At 45.8% G+C, this 22,521-nt stretch overlaps 1 protein-coding gene across 2 annotated transcripts in view; it reads right to left on the minus strand.

The window, feature by feature from the left end:
- The window catches only part of LOC106038554 (vascular endothelial growth factor receptor kdr-like), a 137,260-nt gene that overhangs the window by 43,151 nt on the left and 71,588 nt on the right, over window positions 1-22,521 (minus strand). For both annotated transcript variants that reach the window (XM_048070545.2, XM_048070544.2), the window contains exons 10-12: window positions 18,077-18,227; window positions 15,039-15,144; window positions 5,903-6,011 (exon numbers count right to left, since the gene is read on the minus strand). In XM_048070545.2, coding sequence (XP_047926502.2) covers window positions 5,903-6,011; window positions 15,039-15,144; window positions 18,077-18,227 — 366 coding nt within the window. The remainder of the gene's footprint in view (window positions 1-5,902; window positions 6,012-15,038; window positions 15,145-18,076; window positions 18,228-22,521) is intronic.

Below are 22,521 nucleotides of genomic sequence, written 5' to 3' on the forward strand. Positions count from 1 at the left end.
GTTGAGAGTAAATAGCAAGGCTGTTGAAATAACCAATCTACCTTATAATAAACCATATATTATATACACTCCAGAGCCCCGAAGGAGCTTTCAGATGTGGTTAGAAGTCTCTCTTCTTCACAAGTCATCTGGAATAGAACCAGTAAGCTTTGCTTCATGGTTTTTAATGACTAGCACCAGAAATGTTTTACAAAAGTTCCAAAAAGAGAAGAGACCCCGCAGGCCACAGCAGTGGGAATTGTTATTTTTCCTTTCTTTCTTTTTCATGAAATTTCACTTTACTTTATGCAGTGTTTTGTTAGGCTCAGTTGCTCTCTTTCTTACTTAGTGCTAGCTGCGTGCTCAAGCTGACGTGTGTAATACCACCATTCTTCTCGTCTGATGTCTTGTGGTTCCGACATGCCAATGTGATGCTTATCAAAAAGGGGGGAAAGTCTGAGGCCAGCAGAAATTCCCGAAACAGGAAGAATTAAGGTCCAGTGAAAACAATGGGATGTGGTAGGAGCAGCATCTCTCTAGCACCCGTTGAAGCAAAATAAAGTGCCCTCTTTACTTGCCTTTTTCTTGTTTGCTTTTCTAAGCATTTGCTCTTAGCTCCTGCAAGAGTTTCAGAAATAAAGCAGATGGATCTTCTGGTCCTTAAGTAAGCTCAGTGGTCTGGGAGACCTTCTGAGAATCCTTCCAGCCTGAATTACCCTCTGAGCCTTAGTGCTGGATCGCAGGAGAACTATGAACGGATTCTAGGTAAAGTGGTGGGGTTGGAGCTTGGTCGTGTTACCCAGAGTAAAACACTGTGCAGCTCTGCAAGCCATCAAGGCGGACTAATCCTAAGTGGATGGGATGGCAGCCCTGCTTGCCCTTGCTTCTGCCTCTCAGGGAGGTTTTCTTCAGGAGAACTAAGTGATGCAACTTGTAACCCCTTTTGTTTTGCAGGGCGAGTTGCCATGAATGGCAGTGGAAGAAAGCCCCGAGGGGAAGTAGAGCTTGTCTTGTGTAAGGCGCTGTATCATGCACAGCAGTGACAGCGCAGGCTGGAGCACCCAGAGGTCTCTGTCATTTCAGGGCAAGTTCCCAATGTGAGGGATGCTCAACAGTTTCACCTTGCTGCTGGACTTCGCTAGCACAGGGCTTTTTCTGCCAATTTACCATTCTGGGAGCAGTGGTCGGGCTTGTTTTTCTTATCACTTCTTCTACTGACATTTTTTATTTAGCATTTTGAATATTTTTAGCTGGAATCTGTGCTATTCTCTGCCATCTTGTTAGTCTTTCAAGAAGCTCTTTCAGCTCCAATAGAATATTCATTGATTTTCATTACAGTGAAAGGAAAAAGAGGAAAAAAAACAGTCTCTCTTGCTCTCCTCTCTCTTTTCTCCTCCTACCTGGATTGTCTGGGGAGTAACGGCAGCGTCGAGAGCACATTATAAGTTAGTTCATCTCCTAGACTACTTTGCTTACACAATCTTGAACCTGAGCAGTGATTAACTTCCTCTCTCTGAACAGATACAGTGTTTTAACCGACTCCTAATAACTTGGCCAAAAGTATGCACCGTGGGGCCTTTTCTCTTTTATCAGCAGTCACCAAACATTTGTCTTTCGTATTGTATTACAGTGTAGTAGCCGCGAATTTCACTCTCAACTGTGTGGGATTCCATGACAAAACAGGGAAATGAGCCATTGGGAGAAGGTAAAAAGTCAGCATAAATCAAAAGAAAGTCTGGCTCCATTTGTATTTACAAGGAATTAATTGGTTTTAATTTCCTGTGCTTTGCACAATAATCTGGGTAATTCAAAACTCCTGCTCCTGCCCAAATTCCATCCCTCTGCCTGTCAGGGGGGGGTCTCCATCAGGCATTCACATGTAGGGAGAGTGAGAAAAAGAAGGGGTGAGCCCTACATCTGAAGCAGCACAGAGCTTTTCATAAATCCTGTAAACATGTCAGGAATAAGCAGACTGAGAGTGGTAAGCAGTTGTAGAAAAGCCCAGTTCATGCATTGTTCCAATATCTGATCGCCGATTCTTATCTCAGTTTTGAAATATAGTATTTTCTTTCTGGTAGAAATCCTTAATTCCATTTTTCTGAGTTGTTTTTGCAATCAGATAAGGGGCTTTTGTTATTATTTGTTATTCTTATCATACTTCATTTATATTCCAAGAATATTCAGAGGTTTCAGATGGGTGGGATCCCATTTTGTTGTTTGTAGTACAGTTGTACAAAGGCTTGAATTTGATTTACTGTGGACCTCCAGTGATATACAGTTGCTCTTTCCAAGGTGCAGAGCAGAGATTAGAAGGTAAATAATACCCGTTGGTGGCAGAGGGTACCTCCGGAGGGCACCGGCTCAGCTTTTGGCTGCACTGGGAGGGTTCGGGCAGCCTTGAGCACCCTTTGGTGCACCAGCAGGGTTGGGCAATGACACGGAGCTGTTGTGAGCATCTGATGGATGCCCACGCTGCCTCTACCCGTGACAAAATAGTCGTCTGGCTGAAGTGGGAACACTGGTACCAGACCTGCGGTAGGCAGGATGGCTGGGAGACGGGTGCTGTTTCAGCAAGGAACAGTAAGGGGTGTTACACAAAGACAAATACAAACACCAGTCAGGCCAGGGCAGGATGGAGAATGCCGCTACTTCTGTGCTACTGGACCTGCTGCTGCCTTGACCAGCTTCAGTGGGATGCTCACAGGTCATCTGCAGAAGGAGCTCCGGGAGGTCAGCGTGGCCGCGGGACGACAGGGTTCCTCACCCCACTGCCCCCCTTACATGGCTCATTGTCAGCGTGATCTCCAAACCCTGGTGACCCTGCACTGAAATGGATTCCAGAGAAAGGATTTAAAAATAGATCGCAGTGCTATTTCTAGTGTCTGTAGGAGTTTTTGAGGGGGCTGAGCAGTGGAAAAACAAAATGGCTGTTGACGTTATTCCACTGGGATAAATACATTTCTCTGAAAGGAGCGTGGTGGTGGTGCAAGCACCAGGCTGAAGTCAGGCGTTTCCCCCAAAGCAGGTGCAGCCTGGGCAGCACCTGACTAAGCTTCCCCTCGTCAGTGCCCTGACAAAACATCTCAGCCCTGGAGGATCAGGCTCCTGAGGGAAGAAGAGAGTTCAGCCCCTTGGTATCTTCAGATTTCTTGGCAGGGAGAAGTTAATTCACCTAAACTCTGCTGAAAAGCTTGAAAGCGACTCAGGGTCCACCAGCCTGCTTGCCAGTGGAGATAATGGGAAATCAGGTCTTTAGAGCCAACAAACTGCTGAACTACTGGTGGAGTCCCACGGCTTGGAGCTGCGCTGCAGGGAACAGAGCACAGCGGCTGACTGCGAAGCGCTGGGCACACGCTAAAGGCCTGCACCTCACTTCTGCGCTCTCAAAGTTCCGCTCAGCCTTTGTCTCAGCTTTTAGGTTCAATCTGCATAAAACAAATGAGTCTAGCAGTTTTAGAAGTTGTTTTTCTTACCTACTGCTCATTCAGATGTTTCCAAACTGTCAGTTTTGTAGCAGTACATCAGGAAAAGTGAAAATTTAAATTCTGAGGCAGGATTTATGATCATGTCACGTTACAGGTTATTCTAGCATCTCTGCCCAGCATCCACCCCATGCTTTTACTTGGGGTGCAAAGCTTTTACTGCCATGGCAAAGCTTATACAAAGCATGCTCAGGGCTTTATGCTTTTGGGCTTGCCCCGGCTGGTGTCACAGGAACTGTCCCCGAATTTCCCTCCAGCGCTGAGAATAGATGGTGAGCACAACCCAGCAGTTGCTTGGCCTCCTCCAAGTGCACCCAGTAGAAGACAACATTGGTTTTCATCCCGGCAGCAGACCTTGGGAGCAGCTCTTACAGCAGCCTGGCCGCTCCTGGAGCAACACGCGTTACTCTGTGGACCATCGCATAAAGAAAGCAGCAGGTCACTCTGCTGGTGTTGTACCACTGCAACGTGAACTACTTTAGGATCACGATGGCGGCATTTAGAAAAACTGCATTTCTTTCTAATCCCTAAACAGCACTATTTTTAAACACACCATTTAGAAAAGTCAGTCATGCTCATTTGGCGTCTCCCTCTTCCCCACAACGGCACCGGCCCCCAGTCTTCTCTTCACGGGCAAGAATCTCTCTCTCTAGCCAAGCCCTATTCATCTTCTCGTCTGTTTTGGTGGAAGTGAAGTGCTTCCACCATAGCCACTGTCAGGAATTTTGTCTAGTGATTCGTTTCCTTCATAATTAAAAATGCATGATTAAAACATTTGTGTCTCAGAATGTTGATACATTGATCTTAAAATAAAAAGTCTGATATTCTACCTCATTGTGGGGAAAAAAAACAACACAACGACTACATAACTTGTGCCAATTCAGTATTTTCTTTTAAAAGAATCTTCTCAGAAAGACACAAAATGAAAATAAAACTTAGTCGTAAAAGGTGCAACCATTGTCCAGCCCTGTGAGCCTGCCCTTATGCTAAATGCCTGCTTAGTTGCAGCAGCGCTGGCTTTAGTCACTGAGTATTGCAAAGTACTGTGAATAGCTCGGGAACATGCTGCTTTGAGTAACCCATCCAAACATATCTGGCAGGACTCAGAGCAGAAACAAACCCATGTGAAGACTCGCACTTGGAAGTGAAGGGTAAAATAAATGGCTGGTCTTCAGCCTGCTTTGAAAGGCATCGTGTGGACCTCTTATGTCTGTGCTTTATCTCTCAAAGGTGACCCTTGAAGGACTTTTTCTTAGATAAATAAGAGTTCGGGCTTTGGAGAACGTCTTTTTGGGGCTTAAACTCCCTTCTGGCTCCATATGGCATTGGGTAGTACACAGAAGCTGTAACTGGAGGTGAAATCCTTCCCCCATATGGTACCAGCTTCGTTATCCTTGGATCACATTTTGCTACTAGTACATTGATACTTCTGTGTAATAAGAATGGTGACGAGCTTTAGTGAGCACTTGGTCACTCTGGTTTGAAATGTGCTAAACTGCTTTTGAGCAACGGAGTCAAACAACACAGGACAGACAAGAGGCAGAGGGGTGCAGTGTTGCCATGAGTGAGCTTAGCCCTCGGAATTGGCTTCATGGGGAAGAACAGAAATGGAGACAATGAGACATTTACCTTCCAGGGCAATTCTGCACTCTTTGTTTTAAAATTATTTTGATGCAAATTCTACCAGCCAACATGCACTCATCCAGAAAGTGAGTACAGAAGTGATTCAGTTTAGTCTGGTTAAGCACTTGAACAAGGCAGTCCCTGGACTCTTCGCCTTTTTTAAGCTCCCATTTCGCCTAAAAGCATGATGCAGGTCCTGATCTCACTACTAAAGAATTCGTGTGTTAAAAGGTTAAGAACATATTTTTTTGGATTTGTGTTCTTTGGAGCACTAGCGTGTTCACCTCCTCCCTCCTTAAAGGGCACTGAAAAGGCTAATTGCTCAGGCAGGGATCTAAAGTCACAGCAGCTCCCAGTGATATCAGCCCTGGATTAGGGCTGAATATTGGCCTTGCTCACCTTTGCTATGTCCACTGAATTAACTGGAGGTCGACCGTTTTCCTGAGTCAGAGAGAAGCTTTAGGCCATTGCAAGACTACAGAGGACTGAGATTTTGCTAGAGGTTTCGTGAGGACAGTGCTCAGCTGTCCTGAGTGTTGCTTTAAAACCCAGGCAGCTAAACTTGGGGCCTGAATCCATAGCTGGAAAAGGCAAAATGGGAATCAGGTCTGCTGCTGGATACGTCAAACTCAGCTGGGCGCTGGCAGGACCCAACCTTGCATGTGGTGAAGAGACTGGACCCTGTGTGGTTTGGAGAGCTTTGAAAACACAACGCCCGGGGATTTTCAGTTCTAGCCACACTCACCAGCTGTACGCAACTTTACAGTCAGTCACATCAGCAGCACCTAGGTTTTGTGCAGTGTCCCTGCGTTACTTACCTGAGACGTAGAACTCAATGCTCCTCTCTTCTTCGCCAATCTTGTTTGAAGCCACACAGTAATAGATCCCCGATGCGCTGCTGTTTTCCATAGTTAGCGTGCTCACAATCTGCCAGGCAAAGAGAGAAAAATTAAAGATGCTGAATGTAGGGTAGGCTTAGCAGAGGGGTTTGAAAGTAGTGGGTAAGTGTATAATTTGTGGCAGAATAGTTACCAAAGGAGCTTCTAGCCATGAGTGATGCTGACAAGCATACAAGTGCTCTCATTAGTTTGTTGGTCTCATCTCACATCACCTCATCCCAGTTAATTCTCTCATTCCTTCCCCATGTGAAAAACAGGTTTGTGTATGACAACATCAGCAAAGAGCCCGAAGTGAAGGACCTGGAAGATTCATCCAGGACATTGCAAATCAGCCCCACAACCACCTACTTTCTTTTCAGCTTTTCAGTTATGGTTTCCATGGGTGACAGGACGCGCACACTTGCACCGGAAGCAGGTCATTCATAGGGCTGTGATTGCAGGGTTTTGCTCCGTTTTGATATAACCCCAGAGAATGGGGTGATGCAGCCCCTTTGGGCCCCAGCTCGCTCTTATGAGTGGTCCTGGGAAGCACCTTGATCCCATAACCCTTCCCCTGAGCCCTGCTGGTATCTGTGCGGTGCAGTAGGAGACCCTGGAGAAGCCGCGTGTGGTAGGACACTTGGCAAACGCACAAGGAAGGGGCGGTTCATGACGGAGAAGGGAGGAACATTTGTCCTGAGCTTCACCACACGGAAAAAGGAAGCAGCTCAGTCACTTGTGGGGGCTGAATTCACACACCTCTTCAACAGCTTGTGCTCTTTAAACATCCTAAGCCCTGCCTCTATACAGGGCCTGGCTAACGAGGAGCCAGCCATATGGCACTCCCCTCTCCCTGCCACGATGCGCCATCACAGGCTTATGGAGAACTATCCATGGGTTGTGGCTTTAATTATTTCTAGTTCTTCCTTTGGACTGCTAGCAAGAAAGTAGGGTCTAGGCCACCATAGCAGAGATGCTCCTGCAAGATTTCTTTGCTTTCCCTGCAGCCATTCACTTGAGGAACTCTGAGCCCTCACATTTGGAACAAATATCACTTTCTTTGCCGTCCTCTCTTAATGACTTTGAGGATCAAAACTGATAACACCCTCTGGCCGTTTGTCCTTATCTCCAGAGAGTGCTTTGAAGTGCACAAAAGCATCTCTCGACTTTCTTTTTAATATCCTAAACTAAACTCACACAAGACATTCCTTTGCTCCTTGTAAAGCTGCACCATGAATGTGTCTATGGCTGTGCGGAGTGTATTATCAGAGAGTTATTTCAGATTTTCTGAGCTTTGGCACTTTAAATCCTGTAGGGAAATGAGTTTCAAAGGTTTTGATCCCATATGCATTTTACATTGTAAAGGGCAGTGTTTTCCTTTTCACCTCAGCAGAATAGTGGGTAAGTGGAAAAGTATCCACTTTTCATGGTTACAAAACACAGAAATTAACCAAAAATGGGAACAATCCAAATTTAGGGGTGAAAATAGGAGACCAGTAAACCCAACTCCCTCTGGTGTCCACCAAAGAAAGAGCTGTGCAGTTCTGATTTATTTATGATGTGAAAATAACTCTAACGTGGGTATTGAATCACCCAGGGAGGCAGTTTACTCCTCTTCCTTTTTCTATTCCTGTAGCAGTGGGCCTAACGCCGCAGGTTAGTAACAAGCACATGTTCAGAGCACTGCCCCCTGACTTTGAGCCCTAGACACTGCTTTTTGAACTACTGCTGAATCAGGAGAAAGATCTTTCTTCTTGTGATCACTTGATCTAACAATTTTATATTTGAGAGTAGAAAAAGCCACTATAAATGTATGAGCTGAAACTGATTCTCCAAGGACAGAAGAGGATAAATTTGGACAGCTTTTTAACAGCTATTAGTCTTGCAAAGTGACAGCTCTAGATGGGAAGTCAAGAATAATACTGTAGAGCCAGTTAAAATCATAAAGGGGAATGTAATTATCCATTTTGGTCTATGGCCAAAGTTTTAGGGGTGATGCTGTGACTCTTCTAAAAACGGTTGCAATGCCTCAAGCTGCATTTGGTGGCCCAGAGGTAAATGCACCCATACGCTCATGCACACACACCACACACAGATGCCAACATCTCCGCCTATGTAGGTCAAGAAAAGTCTGACATGGTAGTAGGGAAAAAAAAAGAGCCAAATCGCTGTACCAGGATCTTGTCCTAGCTAATCTCAAATGTATCTAGATGTGAAGGTGAAAAAGGTGTTAAAACGATGGAGGGAGACAAGCCTGGTCTGTGGGCAATATCTTGGGAAAAATTCACTGTGGAAAAGAGAGGAAGGAAATTTCTTGTTTGTGTGCTCGAACTCCCTGCTCTGTGCTGGGATACCCATTCCATACACACCCGAGCACAAGAGGGAGCTCGGTTTGCTCTCACCTTCCAGCTAGCACCTCCCAGAGCCCTCCAAACTGGGACTTCCAAAGCAGCAGCATCCAGCAGAAAACGGTGTGTGATTTCAGAGCCAGAAGTGAATGGAGTGATTTTTTTGTAATAAGAGGAATCCCTTGAAATCAGTATGCATCAGCTTTTCGTTCTATCTGTGTGCTCCTGGGTAAATCCCTGAGACTGGGAGTCCGGTTATCTTTGCAGCATCTTGAGTAAAGCCCCCAGCTGCCAAACTGCCCTAATCCTGGTTTAATCCTCAAGAGTCTGATGCTTTGGAACACAAACATGTAATACCAAAGGGCGTCCAAATTTTCTTCCCCTTCATAAAACCACAGTTCTGTCTTTCACCAGAACAAACCTGAAAGAAACATTTAGGAAGGCAGCAGTAGTGGCTGCTTTTGGAAGTATCTGGACAAATCAGTCAAGGATATCACTTTGAAAAGTAGCCCCTACTAATCCAGATGTTAAAAAAAACCTAACATTCACAATGCAAATGTTCTGGCAGTTCTTCATCACCTGGTACTGTAGACAATCCAAGCTGAACAAATGTTATCTCTGTGACATTTGTCTGTACTTGGTCCTAATGGCAGGTAGGGATGAGGGGGTTGTTCTTCTAAATGCCACCCCTGTGCTTCCAATGCAAGCATTTCAATGGATGTATGCAGAAAGGAGTTGAATGGGAAAACGGTTTTAACTCGAGCAACTGAGCGTAGGAATCTTTTCTCATTATTAACAGTGAAAACTGTTAGCAGGATTTCCTCTCTCAGTGGAGTGGCATAGTCCCAGCATTTGGGGACATTTAGCATGGCAAAAAAAATCTGAGGAGTTAACCTACTTCATGTGCTTAGTCCATGCAGCTGGCAAAGTGCTTTCCATTCCTGGATTCAAAGCCAGGATAGCAAAGTTTGCAACACATTGGCATTTGCTGCAGCACTCACAGAAAGAGTGTAGCTGCATGGGACCCCCGGTGGGCTCCCATCCCTCCTCAAAGCAGGGCTCACTGCAGAGCCGTTCCTGAGCCGTTCCCCTCGGACAGCCCTGCTCCCAGACAGCCCAGGGCTTGCTGGTAAGGTGCAACAGTGGCACTGGTGGGAAATCTGCAATTATATCAAAACATTGCATCTCTTCAGTGGAACTACAATTCCTGAACTGCTGACAGCCTGGAAGTTAGCACTTCTAAGTTTGCCTTCCACCCAATATCCCAGTCGAGAGCAGTTCAGCCTAACCAACACTTTAACCCTTGCCAGTGCACTCCAGCCCCAGATGGCAGCACGAGCTTTGGGGCTGTTCCTCCTTTGCTTCTGTGCAGGCTGCACTGGAACCAATGGAATTAATAACAACTTATTGGCATGTAATGTCTAGACATCTTCCTAGTGGGAGCTGGCCTGAGATCCTGTGAGCTCACTGCATGCCAAACTCCAAACATCCTTCAGACAATAACCAGTTTTGATTGCCTGTGTTGAATTTGGAAGTAAAGGGCTCCATTTCCTATTACTTAACCTAAAGGCCACCCAATACTGCAAGCCCAAGGAAGGGCTTATTAGCTAATAAATAATTACTGTAAAAGAACAAACCAAATTTAAAACCCAGTAAGAAAAGAAATAAAACGACTGATCTGTGAAGAATAGCAATGGCAAGTAAATAGACATTGCTGCTGAGAGAACCCGTAACGGAGGAGTTCAATGAAGTCCATATGCCTTGCACTGTAATGTTCCCGAACTGATAAAAACAAGCCACTTTAGAAGCAGCCAAATAACATTCCACAGCCCCGTACCATGAGTGTTTTAAGACATCTTGTAGTAAGGACAGGGCAGCAAGGCCTTTTTTTCAAGCTGGAGCCAGCATGAATTAATCTATCTTGATATTCCTTGCTTTCTCTTTTCTTTGTCTAATCCCTCCCTCCAACAGCTCTCGTTAACAATTCTCTCTTTCACTTCGTTAGCTGTATGTGGGCGAGGATGAGGAGTAAAAGAGTGGGTGGAAAACTTCTCAGCTGTCTAACTCTGGCAGAGCTGGGGTGGAGGTGGCTAGAGGGAGATGAAATTAATAGGAACTTGACTAGAGACCCTGCAAGGAAATATTCGACTAGCTCCCAATCCATCTACTTGAATGGCAGAGAATAGCACTTATTTTTATAGCCTGACAATTCCGATCCATGATTTTATTCATCCATTCAAAACATGCTAAAGGATGGACTGAGGACAAGTGATAAGAGCAGTCTGTCAGTTGAATGAGAGCTTGCAGGGTTTGCTCTTCTCTCTGGCAGTGGGAGTTTCTCTCCCTGCAGAAGGCGAACAGTTACCCCCCTCAGAGTACGGCAGAGCCGAGGGTAGTGCTGTGTGATGGGAGAGGTGCTGAATGGGGCAGAAAACCTAGGGAAACCAGAGGTCTGAGGTTCCTCTTAAGTTACTGGTGCGCATTTCTAGTAGGGATGGACTGAGGGCTCTCAGGGTAGACGTGCAGGTGCTGGCCAGCCACGAGCAATGACCACCCCGTGCCTTCCCCTCGCACCCAAGTCATGGCAGTAACGAATCGCAGAGGCTGGGGAGGACAGAGGGCCCTCTCTGCTGTCCCTGCTGCCAGCCAGGCTTCCCCAGAAGACTTGCCCAGGACATTCGGGACCGTGTGCTGCTGTGCTAGGGCAGTGCCTGAAACATCTAGGCGAGTCTCCCACATTTGGGGTGCTTCGTTCAAACCCCAGAGGCAGCTCACCTTCCCCTGCCAGAGACTTAACGTGGCAAGTTTGTGGGAGCTCACCAAAACCAGCACCCACGCAGGGTGACATTTAAACAGCACTGCTGAGCTGTTCACATGCTCGTCACCAAACCCACCCCACTGCTCTAATATCATCCTTTTGTTCCTCCGCGAGGCTTAAGCCTGGCATTTTGGGGTCACTGTCTGGAGTGGTTATCAACTTCCCCAGCAAAATTGATTCATGGGTTTCACTGCAAAAACATGCACATGGCCAGGCCACGCTCTCCTATATACATGAGGGAGAGGAAAGAGAGATGGAAAGAAACCTGCAAGGAGGGCTGAATTCTGTAGAGATCTTACTGTTCTTTTCTTCTTTTCTCCCAAGCTCAAACCAGTAAGACCAGTTTACTAACAGGAAAGAAAATAAAATAGCAAGCTAGTGCCTTGCAACATGAAGAGGAAATCCAAGCAATTCATGCAAACAAGGGTGTTTCACCTGGCATTAAAAAGCAGTCTTCAAAGGTAGCTACATAGCAGTTTAAATCACAGAGTGAAAACTTTGGTGTTGACTTAAAACTGCCAGGCAAATGAAGCTGGCACTATGTCATTGCTGCAACCAGCTATTTGACCAAAATTTCTATGAACTACTTCATACTGTTAGTGATAACCGCAAGCTTTCCTTTGGGAATGAGACAGCCTTTAGGATGACAGGAGGGGGTGAATTCATCTCTTTATCTTGGAATAATAATGGAATAATCACTATGGCAAAGATGACGAGATCTCAATCGTACATGCCACTTTCATCAAACAGATGCCTAAAGATCTCAGTGTGAGCCTGTGCTACTGGAAAAATCCTTGCTTGCTGCCTCTGCAAGCTTGTTTTTAAGCAAGATTCTGGATCTGGGAATTTCTGGATTCATTCCCATATTCTTAGCAGCTCTAAAAAGTTTATGCATTTTTTCAAATGTCTGTGAACAAACGTGTCGCTCCAGTTCTTTGAGGGCAACCTGCAGGGACACTGAGCTACGGCTGAAATCCTAGAGACTAGGTAAATTCCACCTTCTGCTCTGAGACTCCAGCTATTGTCGGACAGACTCAAATCACACAGGAAAAATAACCAATCTCAGCTAATCCCAGCTTCATAACACTGCCAATAAAAGCCACGCTCAGTCAGACTCCAACGTCTTTATTATTTCATGTGGCTAGTCAATGCAGATGAATTACTTGCTAGGGCATAGTGGGAATAGATTGGGTTGTTTCCTGTCTATTTATTTTCTGGTGGGAATAAAAACTGATAAAAAGCAAGGAAAAGTCTGAAGGCTATGGGATTTCATCAGTATCTTTTTTGAATTATATTCTATTATCCAAAGGCTTCACTTAACACAGATAACCTTGGACTTCAGAAAGAGGGAAGGAGAGGAATTGTCTGCTAATGCAAGTGGGGAGACAAAGTGCCGAAATCTGAGATTCATAAAGTCTAGTTTTATTACTTTGAATAAATCTTAATCAGGACATAAAAATTATTAGGAAACACCTCAGAATGTGTTTTCAACCATTGGATCAGCAGGAGATGAAAATAATGAATATGTTATAAATCGTAAAATTATGTAACTTGTAAAGAAGCATTGTTATGAAACTTTAATAACGAAATATGTAAAAGCTTAAGTTGAAGGGTGTGGGCTGAGCTTTTGAACATGTCTAAAAACGGGATATTTCAGGATGCCCAGAGTCTAAGGAAAGGGCAGAGGTGGCTGTGCGATGCGGACTAGCAGCCTCAGGGCTGTTTGTGGTCCTTGAGGTGTAAGCAGCAGCAAAGCTCTTAGGGAACACAAGGAGTCCTTTGGAGGACCTTGGGGTCCTTGAACCGAGGTTCCCTCATGGCCCCCATTCCCACTGAGCATCTACCCCAGTGGTACCTCCCCTCGCCCAGCACTGGCACACAGGACACTCGGGCACATGGGTGGTGTCAGGAGCCACCTGTGCAGAGGTGCTGGGGTGTCCCCTGGGGCAGCGGAGCACTATTTCTCCTTGGATTGCTGTGCCTGCTTTTATTCTTTCTGGGGAAATCAGGGGATAGGGGAAAGCTGTGAAGTCCCTAATCATGCACCAATATGGAGCAAGGATGCATTTGGAGTGCTGCACTGAATTCAGGAGCTCTGTAGCACTCCTAAAGCACCTCACTCAAAGAGACTGCAGCCAAATGCCATCTTTAAGCCTGGGATCAAACACAAATTTCACCCTGTTATGTATTTACCTTAGCAAAGTTGGGAAAAGAAGAACTGGGAGGGGCATACATAGACATAAGCATAAAATAAAGAAAGAAAAATGTTTTTAATTTTGGTTGAGGTGTCTTGCTATCCCAGGATGTGGGACAATCCAGCAACCAACAGATAGTTTTTGAGTCACAGCAATGGTGAAACTCTTCCCTTTCATGTGGGGACTAACATAAATTTAAGACTGATCATCAGACAAAAAGTAAGCTCTTAGATCATATATTTTGTCAGGCTGTATATATGGAGAGTAACAGGAGCCACAAAAGCCACAAAACTCTTGTCTGGCCATGCAGCAAACAGGAAGGTTTAGAAAAGGAAGAAAATGTGTAGGTACATGTCGCCGACCTCCAGTTTTTGCAATTGGAACTCTGTAGATAGTTGTTTTTACCTAAGATCCAAAAATCTTAGAGAATACATTAAAGACAGACCTTATGGGACACTATAGTATCTAAGTAAATTCAATTTCTAGGTATCTTCCAGCAAAGGGACAACTCAGGAGTGAAATGTGAACACCCAGCTTTCTTCTTCCCAGCCCAACCTCCATGTTTCAGAGCTCTGTTTTAGATTATGTTTAGAACTGGAAAGTCTCCATGAGAAAGAGCAGATGGCTTAGGCACTGATCCTGCCAGATGCTGATTTAGTCTGGACCCAGTCCAGAAAAGCACTTTAGCTTTGCGCTTAACTTTAAGCATGTGAGTACCCCAAGAATTATCACATGCTTAAAGGTACACCAGGATCCGAACTGCAGCACTCAGCACCTTGCAGGTGTCAGCGCTAATCTGAATCGCCCACCTCAAAACACGTGTAGCTGCAAAACCAATCCTACAGCCACCAACGTCTGTAAGTCCATCAGGGGTAAATCAGCTCTCTGAGCGGGACCACAGCACCTTCTGCAAGGCATAGGCAAGAGTCTGTGAATCTAGAGCAGAAAAGCTTGTGGCATTTTCTCAAGGGTTAGCATGGATGTGTGTAAACGGTGTCACACAGCATCACCCCGTGTCACCGCAGGTCCCCGAGGCATTTAACAGATAATTCATGGCTGGGATCTTTGTAGTTCATGCAGGAAGCATGCTCCGGCACGATCTGTTTGGAAGGAGAAGCAGGTAGGGAGGTGGAGAAGGAAGGAGGTCTTGCTACCCTCCTCAGCTCGGTAACATGGTTGGGGACCTGAATGGGAAAGGAACCGTCCACACCTCCAGCTGAAACAGGCAGGTGCTGCAGGCATTCAGACACTCTGAAATTCAGCCCAGCTATCTCTGGCTGTGGTAGGCCTCTTAAATTACACAGTTGTTTAAGTCCTGCTACTGGGAGAGTAGGCAAGGTTGGGTAGTACAAAGTGCTAAGAGCAGAGCATTTTAATGAACTTGATGCCCTTATCAGCTGGGTGCACTTCACAGGACCCCTCTTGCACTGAAGCAGTCCTACACTTCCTCAAGGCTGAGGGAGACAGAGAGGTTTTTGACCCAGAAGTCTTTGGAGAGTTTTAAACAGGGTAAGTGACATCATTGCCAGAATCCCAGCATTTATAAACAGCAGAGATCTGAAAATGATCCCAGGGCTGTGGAATTTCAAGCATGCTAACAGCCAGCAGCAGCTTGGGAACCATGGGGAGAGCGCTCTGTGTGAGTGCAGCATCCCCTCCGTAAAGCCCACTGCTATTCCGTGACATCAGTGCTCAGCTTTCCATCAGACACATACCTTCCTTTTATCCCCGTGCTTCATGGTCATATTTTCAATGCTCTTGATCTTGTTGCCTATGATCATGTTCTCCTGAACCAGAATTTTTTGCCCATCAGGGTTGCACCTGGAGGTGGAAAAGCAGAGGTGATGTTCAAGAACCCAGCTCACTGCAGATAACCCAAGGAGGCACGATTAAATGAGCGAATGTCATTCTTACATTACAGTCTTAGGTCTTAAAAAATTCTAAAACGCTCTTGCTGATAGAGATCATTACCTCTTTCTAAAACCGCTGTATTCCTCCATCACAGCATTTTAAAGGTATTTAGGAGCCACCTCCACAAAGGTGGCCAAAGATCAATGCACGAGCAGCCAGGATAGTCCCCAGACATTCTGAAGACTGAAAAAAAGAAAATACTGGACACCTAATAATATCATGTTCGTTTAATCTGGCTAATAAGAGTGATACTGCAGCTCAATGCAGCTATGGCTCTTTAAGTGTTCTTTTGAGCACCTGCAGTGCATTTCAAACTTCAAAATGCCAGTCATTCAGAACAGTGTGCGGGGATGGGTGTTACTGAGTATGGCTGTCTGTCTGCTGAGCCTTCTGACATAAAATGCAGGCTGAGGGAGTGGAACGGATAAATAGCGGGCTAGCAATATCAGAAGGCTCCTTTAATATTGCATATTCACCAGAAGACAGCTATATCTCTGTTAGTTCTCAATCTTAATTTTTGAGTTACGGGTGAAGAGCAGTGTATGGCATGCTGCACATGTCATGCTGCAAGCTGTAACTGCACCACCCAAGGTAAAGGGCTTTTCTGTCTTCTTTAACACCAACCCTTTAAATAACTGAGCAGATCCGCAAGCCTTCTCTAGCTTTGGAGCACAAAGGCTTTGGCAGGCTGGAGCTCCAGGGATGCTGGCTAAGGGCACTGCCAGCTGTGCCACTCCAGGAAATTTCTTATTTTCAAATTTCCAGTGCAGCTCCAGTCCAGGGTAGGTGTCGGGGCCCTGTGACCCTGTGACAGCAAGCTGGTGAAGTCAGTTCAGTTCCACACCTAGCTGCAGTTGGACATTGTGCAAGTCATCACGATGCGCTGCAGAAAGAAGTGTCCTTATCACCTCCTCTGCCCACGGCCAGTCCCAGCAGCCTTGGAGCCCACAGTAGCAAATTACGATTGTGGGAGGGAAAATGCATATAGACTTCTTTAGGTGATGAGCAAGGGCTGATACTGCTGAAAACGAGTCTGTAAACCAGCCATGCCTTAGCCAAATACGCATAAGACACATGATCAACACCCTGGGCTAAGGGAGGATTTATAGCTCTCCGAACAGCCTAATTAGAAGATGCCCTGTGAGACTTCCTGCAGGGCACAATGCCGTCTTGAGGACGAAGGGAAAAAACTCAACGGAAGCAAATCACATCACAGCTCTAAGGAACAATGATCGAGTTTGGGGATTCAAAGTGCACCAGTGAGGAGGGGGGAGAGAAAGAGAGAGAGAGAGGAAGTGAGACAACAGGAGGAAATGGGGGCTGTGTCATTTCCCACAGGAATCCTCCTACAGCTTCTGCTGGAAAAAGATAAGGCTGCCCCGGGGGCCAGAAGAGGTAGACGCCACTCTGCAATTGTATTTAAATTGATAAGATCAGAGTCAGAGAGCTGGAACAAGGGTTATACGAGGTCTTTTGCTACCAGGTCCCTGGTTCGAAACTGGCATAATTAAGTATTCATGAGCACTTTTCTCTCCCTGGACAGAAAGGTCTGGAAAAGATTTCATGTCATCTCTGTGGCTTTCCTGTGACTGCACAATGTTTCCTTATGGTATTTCCGCCCTGCTCTGGTCGAACACCTCCGAAGAAGCAGCTTCAGCTTGTGTGCCTTGATGCCAGCCACCCTACCTAAGCCTCCAAATCTCTGCCATGTAATTCCCAAAGGTGCAATGTAACTCCTGGCCAAGTGCTAAACAAGGTAACAGGCTACGTCCCTTGTGGAAGGACATCGGGTCCCTTCTTTGACCCAACCTGAGACAACATCACCTAACCTTTTTGCAACTGCTGCTGTAGGGAGCCTGGGAAAGGAGCTTCTCTTTGTGGCTTTTCCCTGTCTGATCATCTGTCATTCGCAGCATTCAGAAAAGCATTGAAACAGTGAGAAAATAAGAAACCATCCATCAGTTTTCTCTCTCGCTTCCTAGATCTGCCTTCTTTTTTTTTTTTATGGATGGAAAACCTGCCCTCACCGCTCTCGTTGCAGAGCAGAGTTGAGGTGCAGTCAGAATGGTTACACCTGGCTCCTCTGTGGCCCCTGGTGCTTCCCGCTCAGAGCTGAGCCAAGACCTCTCCCCGCAGGTCACCCTGCTTACATAGCAAGAGGAAAGAAAGTGTCTATTTGTATGAGGTGAATCTCAAAAACGGCATCTTTTATTTTAACTTGCCTCCTTCCTTTCTGACAGTTTTGACCCAGTGACTTCCTTCTGTTTCTTGACACTTGAGGCCACTTCCAGACCCCCAGCAAAGGGCCCTCAGTACGGCGTGAAGGCCTGGTTACCTTCGGCACCTTGGGCAGTGCAGGTGCTTCCACGGGAGACAGCGATTAGCATGCGCTCTTAAGCGGCAAAAAGTCCATACGGCAACTAAAGGAACCCAAGTCTTTGGCAGGTTTGTCTGACGATAGCTCTTAGAGGCAAAAGACGTGTGTTACCTCTACACAGAAAAACTCTCTGTATAGGCTGTACCCAAGAGGTGCAAGGGGAGATGGTGGTAAGTCAGAGGGACATTGCTAGTTGACTTAAAGAACATTCAAGTCTGATCTTTAGTCACTTTAAACTTATTTGATTATTTGGATATTGTAGAAGGTGCTTGTAACTGCAAAAAGATCATAAGCAATAGAAATCTGTTGGGCTCATAACCCTGCAGTCTTTGGGTGAGGAATCACTGCTTGTGATTTTTAGTTAAAAGAAATAAGATGGACTGAAAAGCAAAGCTGACTTGAAAGCACCAGGCTGTTTGGCATTATGTTCACCTTTAGGCGAGAGCTCCCCGAATGGGCACTTACAGGGTGTCTGTGAGGCTGCAGGGCTGCCACTTCCACTCGATCTTTGGGTCAGGATTTCCGCTTACGGTGCACTGGATTTTGTGTTTGCTTCTTAATTCTACCCGCTCAATCTTATCGAAATCAGTTTCCTTTTCGTAGATCTTGGGTCTCTCTGAAGAAAAAACAATACAACATCAACAAAATAAACCCAAAAGAGCAAGTTTACATCCGTGGTTGTGGTCCTGCTTCTATCGGTTTTGAAACCCTTTGCTGTCACCACTAACAGTGATGATTTAGTGAGGCTGAAGTTGTAGGGCAATTACCGGCAATACTGCAAGTACATGCACACAGGAACACGGGCACCAGTTCGGATGGTTCAGAAAATGCATCAAGACACTGCCTCATTCATCCTAATTGCTTTCAAGTGCCATCGTGGACCTGCTACACTTCTAGAAATGGTGTGCCATGAACATCTATTGATTGGGGACTGCAGGATCAGGCTGTTAGTGTATGTACCGTGGACAAAATAGCATTCAACTTCTGATGTCACCTCCTGAGAGGAACTTCATCAAACAACTGCTGCTCTGCAGCGCTGTTATCATTGTGCACGGTTCTCCGCAGGGTCTGTGCAAAGGAGTCCTTTTGATCTGAAAACTTTGCTTTCCTTTTCTGTTTACGTGTAGCACACACTGGATGAGGGCGAGAAGAAGGCACGGAAGAAGTGGCAGGGAGAAACCCCTTGTAGAATAATGCCAAGACATCCTCGCCAGAGAAACAGCAAAACCATTAAAAATGTCACTGCGTTATTCGCATCTGGAGGGACCGCAAGATCACACCCTGGGGCTGGAAATCTCACAAGAGCCAACTTATGTGTGACACTTGCAGGGCTGCTTGTTGCCAGCAGGAAAGCAATGCTTTGTCCCATCTACTTCCAGCTCCCACGGGAACATGCGAAAATGAGAAATAATGTTAAAAAATCCCCAAAGTGAACTGAACTTTTCATAACCTCAGAGAGGGTGGGTTTGAGATTGGGGTGAAAGCACAGGCTCTTCCCTTGTGCAGACAGCTCTGCCCATCCCTGGCCATATCTCTTTGTCTACTTCTCATAACAGGAAATCAAACAGATTTATTGGTTGGGGTCCCTCTGTGGAACACCTCTGTGAGCTGCTTTATGCTGAGGGCTTTTGACAAGTTGGGAAGTGAATGCAGATTAGATTTCTATTTTTTGGGCTAACTTATTTTTTCTGCTGTCAAGGAGGCCCCAGATATATAAACAGGAGCTGCTGCCCACCTCATCAATCTTGTGCCCTTTCCCTCTTTTTTTTTTTTTTTCCTATTTTTTCCCCTCCCAGCCCGCTACTCTTGCAAGAGGACTGACCACTCTGATCCCATGTCTCGGCGGGATCCTCGCTTTCCATTTCTCATGGCTGCCAGGTCAGACTCTGAAAGAGCTTCTGACCTCATCGGTGCCTGGAAATACATCAGCATTTCCTTCTCCACCAGAGGAAAGGAGCATTGACTGTAGCTGGTTCAGCCATATCCTAACTCCCATTCTATAGTAAAACATTCGCTGCTTTAGAGAACCTGGATTAGGTCCTGATTAGTATTTCACTTAAAGAAACACACCACAGAAACAACAAAGAAATGGCAGGATTTGTTTGGTTTTGCTGTTGCGTTCTGTTTTGTGGGTTTGATCCCCTTTGGTTGAGTTGTTCCCCACTCTGCCTGCAGGTGATGTCCTACCAGGCTCCAGAAATGAACTCCTCACTCCTTTAGCCTTGCAGACAGGGCGAGGGGTTGTCTTTTTGTGATGGAGAAGATGAAGAAGGGAGCGGGCAGGACAGTTTTTCAGACTCTCAAAAACACATCCTCATCTGTAAAGTGGAAGCAGGGCTTCCAGCCCCGTGTGACTGCTGCGTTATGCAATGTATCACTGAGCAAGTGTTCGGAGATCTGTGGGTGTACGGGCAATTCACAGGACAAATTATTGGCACTAATGTTGCATTTCCATGTAACTAGCATCTCATTTCCCACCACTAAATTATTTCTGATCATAAAAATAATTTTGCATAATTCCCCGGAGACAGAAGCACATTTTTCATGGTCTCAGACAGTTTTCTTTGCAGTCTCAAATCCTTTGTTCTGCATGTTTGGACTGAGCTCAAATGTGTAATTTTCACTCAGAAAAAACGGCTCAAGTTCTGTGTGAAAGGTTGCTCAAGTGTTATGTTTTCTGAGTTGAAAGAACAAAGCTTCACACACCTGGGGAGAGGGACAGTAAGCTTGTGTGTTTGTGTTTGTGTTTGTTTGAAAGAGTGTGGGGGACAAAGTAAGTTTGATTATGATCTTTGAAAATTTGATTTTTCTTGGTGAAATGATGAACACGTTGAATGTCATTTAAATTATCCTTCTAAAAAAGAAATAATAATTTTAACTTGATCTAATTAAAATAAGAACACACATGAGTGACAAATGAATTCCTAATTCCGCAATTACTTTACTGCATGGCACTATTAAATATTACTTGAAACCTAGAATGAGTCAAAATGATTCATCAATTGAAATAATTAGTATTTATGAGGTTTAAGCAATTATTTTCTTAAAACTTGAGGGGCTGGCTAAAAATGCCTCCCCGTCATTTCTTTCAGAGTGCGTTACAACGCAGTTAGCGTGGGGTAATAGGTAATTACGGGCACGGCACTCAGAAATTGAAGCAATTTTTAAGTCTCTCTTTCTCTCTTGTTTCCCCTGCGTCGACTGAAATGGTGGTAGGTGTCATCCTGTAAGAGTCGTCCTGTAAGTGTCACCCCCCCTTCCGTAGTTTTGAAAGCAGCCTCTTTGTGCTTTTAAGGCTGCTGGCATTGGCCCCAGCACGCCTCGGATTTGGGATGTAGGATGTGGTGGGGGATATTCCTCAACCGAAAACTCTCCCACCCTATGCACAGGGGGCACAGTGGCCATCTTACGTACTGTGCCCGTGAAGACAGCTGAAGGAAGCATTCTTGTTCACTTGGCTCACTTCTCAGCTAGATCCTATCTGCAGCAGTTGCCTCCATCAGTGCTCGAAACATTCGAGTCTGTTCAGTCACCTCTTCCATGCTAGCTACTGGCCGTTTGGGTTTAGTTGGGCAGTAACGAGGTAGTTGGCTCAGTGGGCAACTGCAGCAGTCTCGCCTGCAGAAAGGCTCTCTGCATTAGCATGATGAGGAGTTTTTAACCTAAAGCCAGTGATTATCTATTCTACACCTACTGGTGTATTTCTTAGATAATTCTCTTCCTCCTCCAAGCCCTGCTTTGCTTTCTCTTTCATGTTTGCTTACTAAGCAGCGTGGTGGCTTATGCACAAACTCCTGTGTATCTTTGCTCATGGGTAGGTGTGGGGAAAGGTTTGGGGTACAAATCCATCGGTAAGCACTGCCAGAATCCATGTATATTTCTGCTTGCACCCTAAACTATGCATCTAAAACACCGGTTTCATCAACCCAGATACATTTGCATGTGTATAGCTGTTCTTAAGCATGCAAAAAAAAAAGCTGTGGGGAGTGGAGAGCTCTAGCAGGCTTTGGACTAATGGCACTACAACAGCTGTAAAGAAGCAAGCTGCCTCTGCACGGCACCCTGCAACACACCTTGCCTCACCCAGTAAGTGCAGCAGAGCCCTCCCTTCTCCTTGAAGCTCTGTGGCTGTGCCAACCTCCAGTGCCCTCTGCTACCCTCGCCTTGGGCTCACCGAACGCCTCCCTGTGGAGCCTTGCCCCGACCCAGCAGTCCTGTCTGCTATACTGGTGCTGAGCTGCAAGAGGAGAGCACTAAGTACACTCCACTCCTGACCTGAAGTATCCGTCGCCATTCCACTCTCCGCTTCCCACCCGTTCCCCAGAGATCTGCCTGCTTACTTCCAGCCTCTGCCTCCCATCCCTTGGCCGTTGCCCTCCCCATGCTGAGTTTCCTCAAGCAGAAGCCAAACAAACCTTAAAAGCTTTCTCGTCTCTGGCTGCTTTTGCAATGTGCAATGTTCAGATGGCTTTAAATATATTGAAATAAATGGGTTTTTGTCCTCTCTGGCTTAAAGTGTGATCGTATCCCCAGCCCTCTTTGCAGAGGCACGCTTGCTGGTGTGAGAGATGACCTGAATAACTAAAGACTTCGCTGCTACTGCATTGTGAAATGCAATCAAAAAGCAGTTCTGCTTACTGTAAGTTTCAAATTGATCAGCATTATGTAAATCTCACCTTACTTCCTTGTGTAATGGTTAGTCTGTGGCATTAGGAGCAAATAATACAGAAAAGGACTGGGACATTGGCTCCCTGGCATTGCCCCTTTTGCAGGAAACCCTTCTACCTCTAAATACATTGCAGATGTTGTTAGGGAGTTGCACACTTGTCACCCAGAGAAGCACCCAAATGTAGAGGGCAGCACACAGAAAGGCTTCCTATATTTGCAGAGAAACTTCGCCTTACTTTCGG

Source organism: Anser cygnoides, chromosome 13 (genome assembly GCF_040182565.1).
Source record: "Anser cygnoides isolate HZ-2024a breed goose chromosome 13, Taihu_goose_T2T_genome, whole genome shotgun sequence".
Taxonomy (NCBI): domain Eukaryota; kingdom Metazoa; phylum Chordata; class Aves; order Anseriformes; family Anatidae; genus Anser; species Anser cygnoides.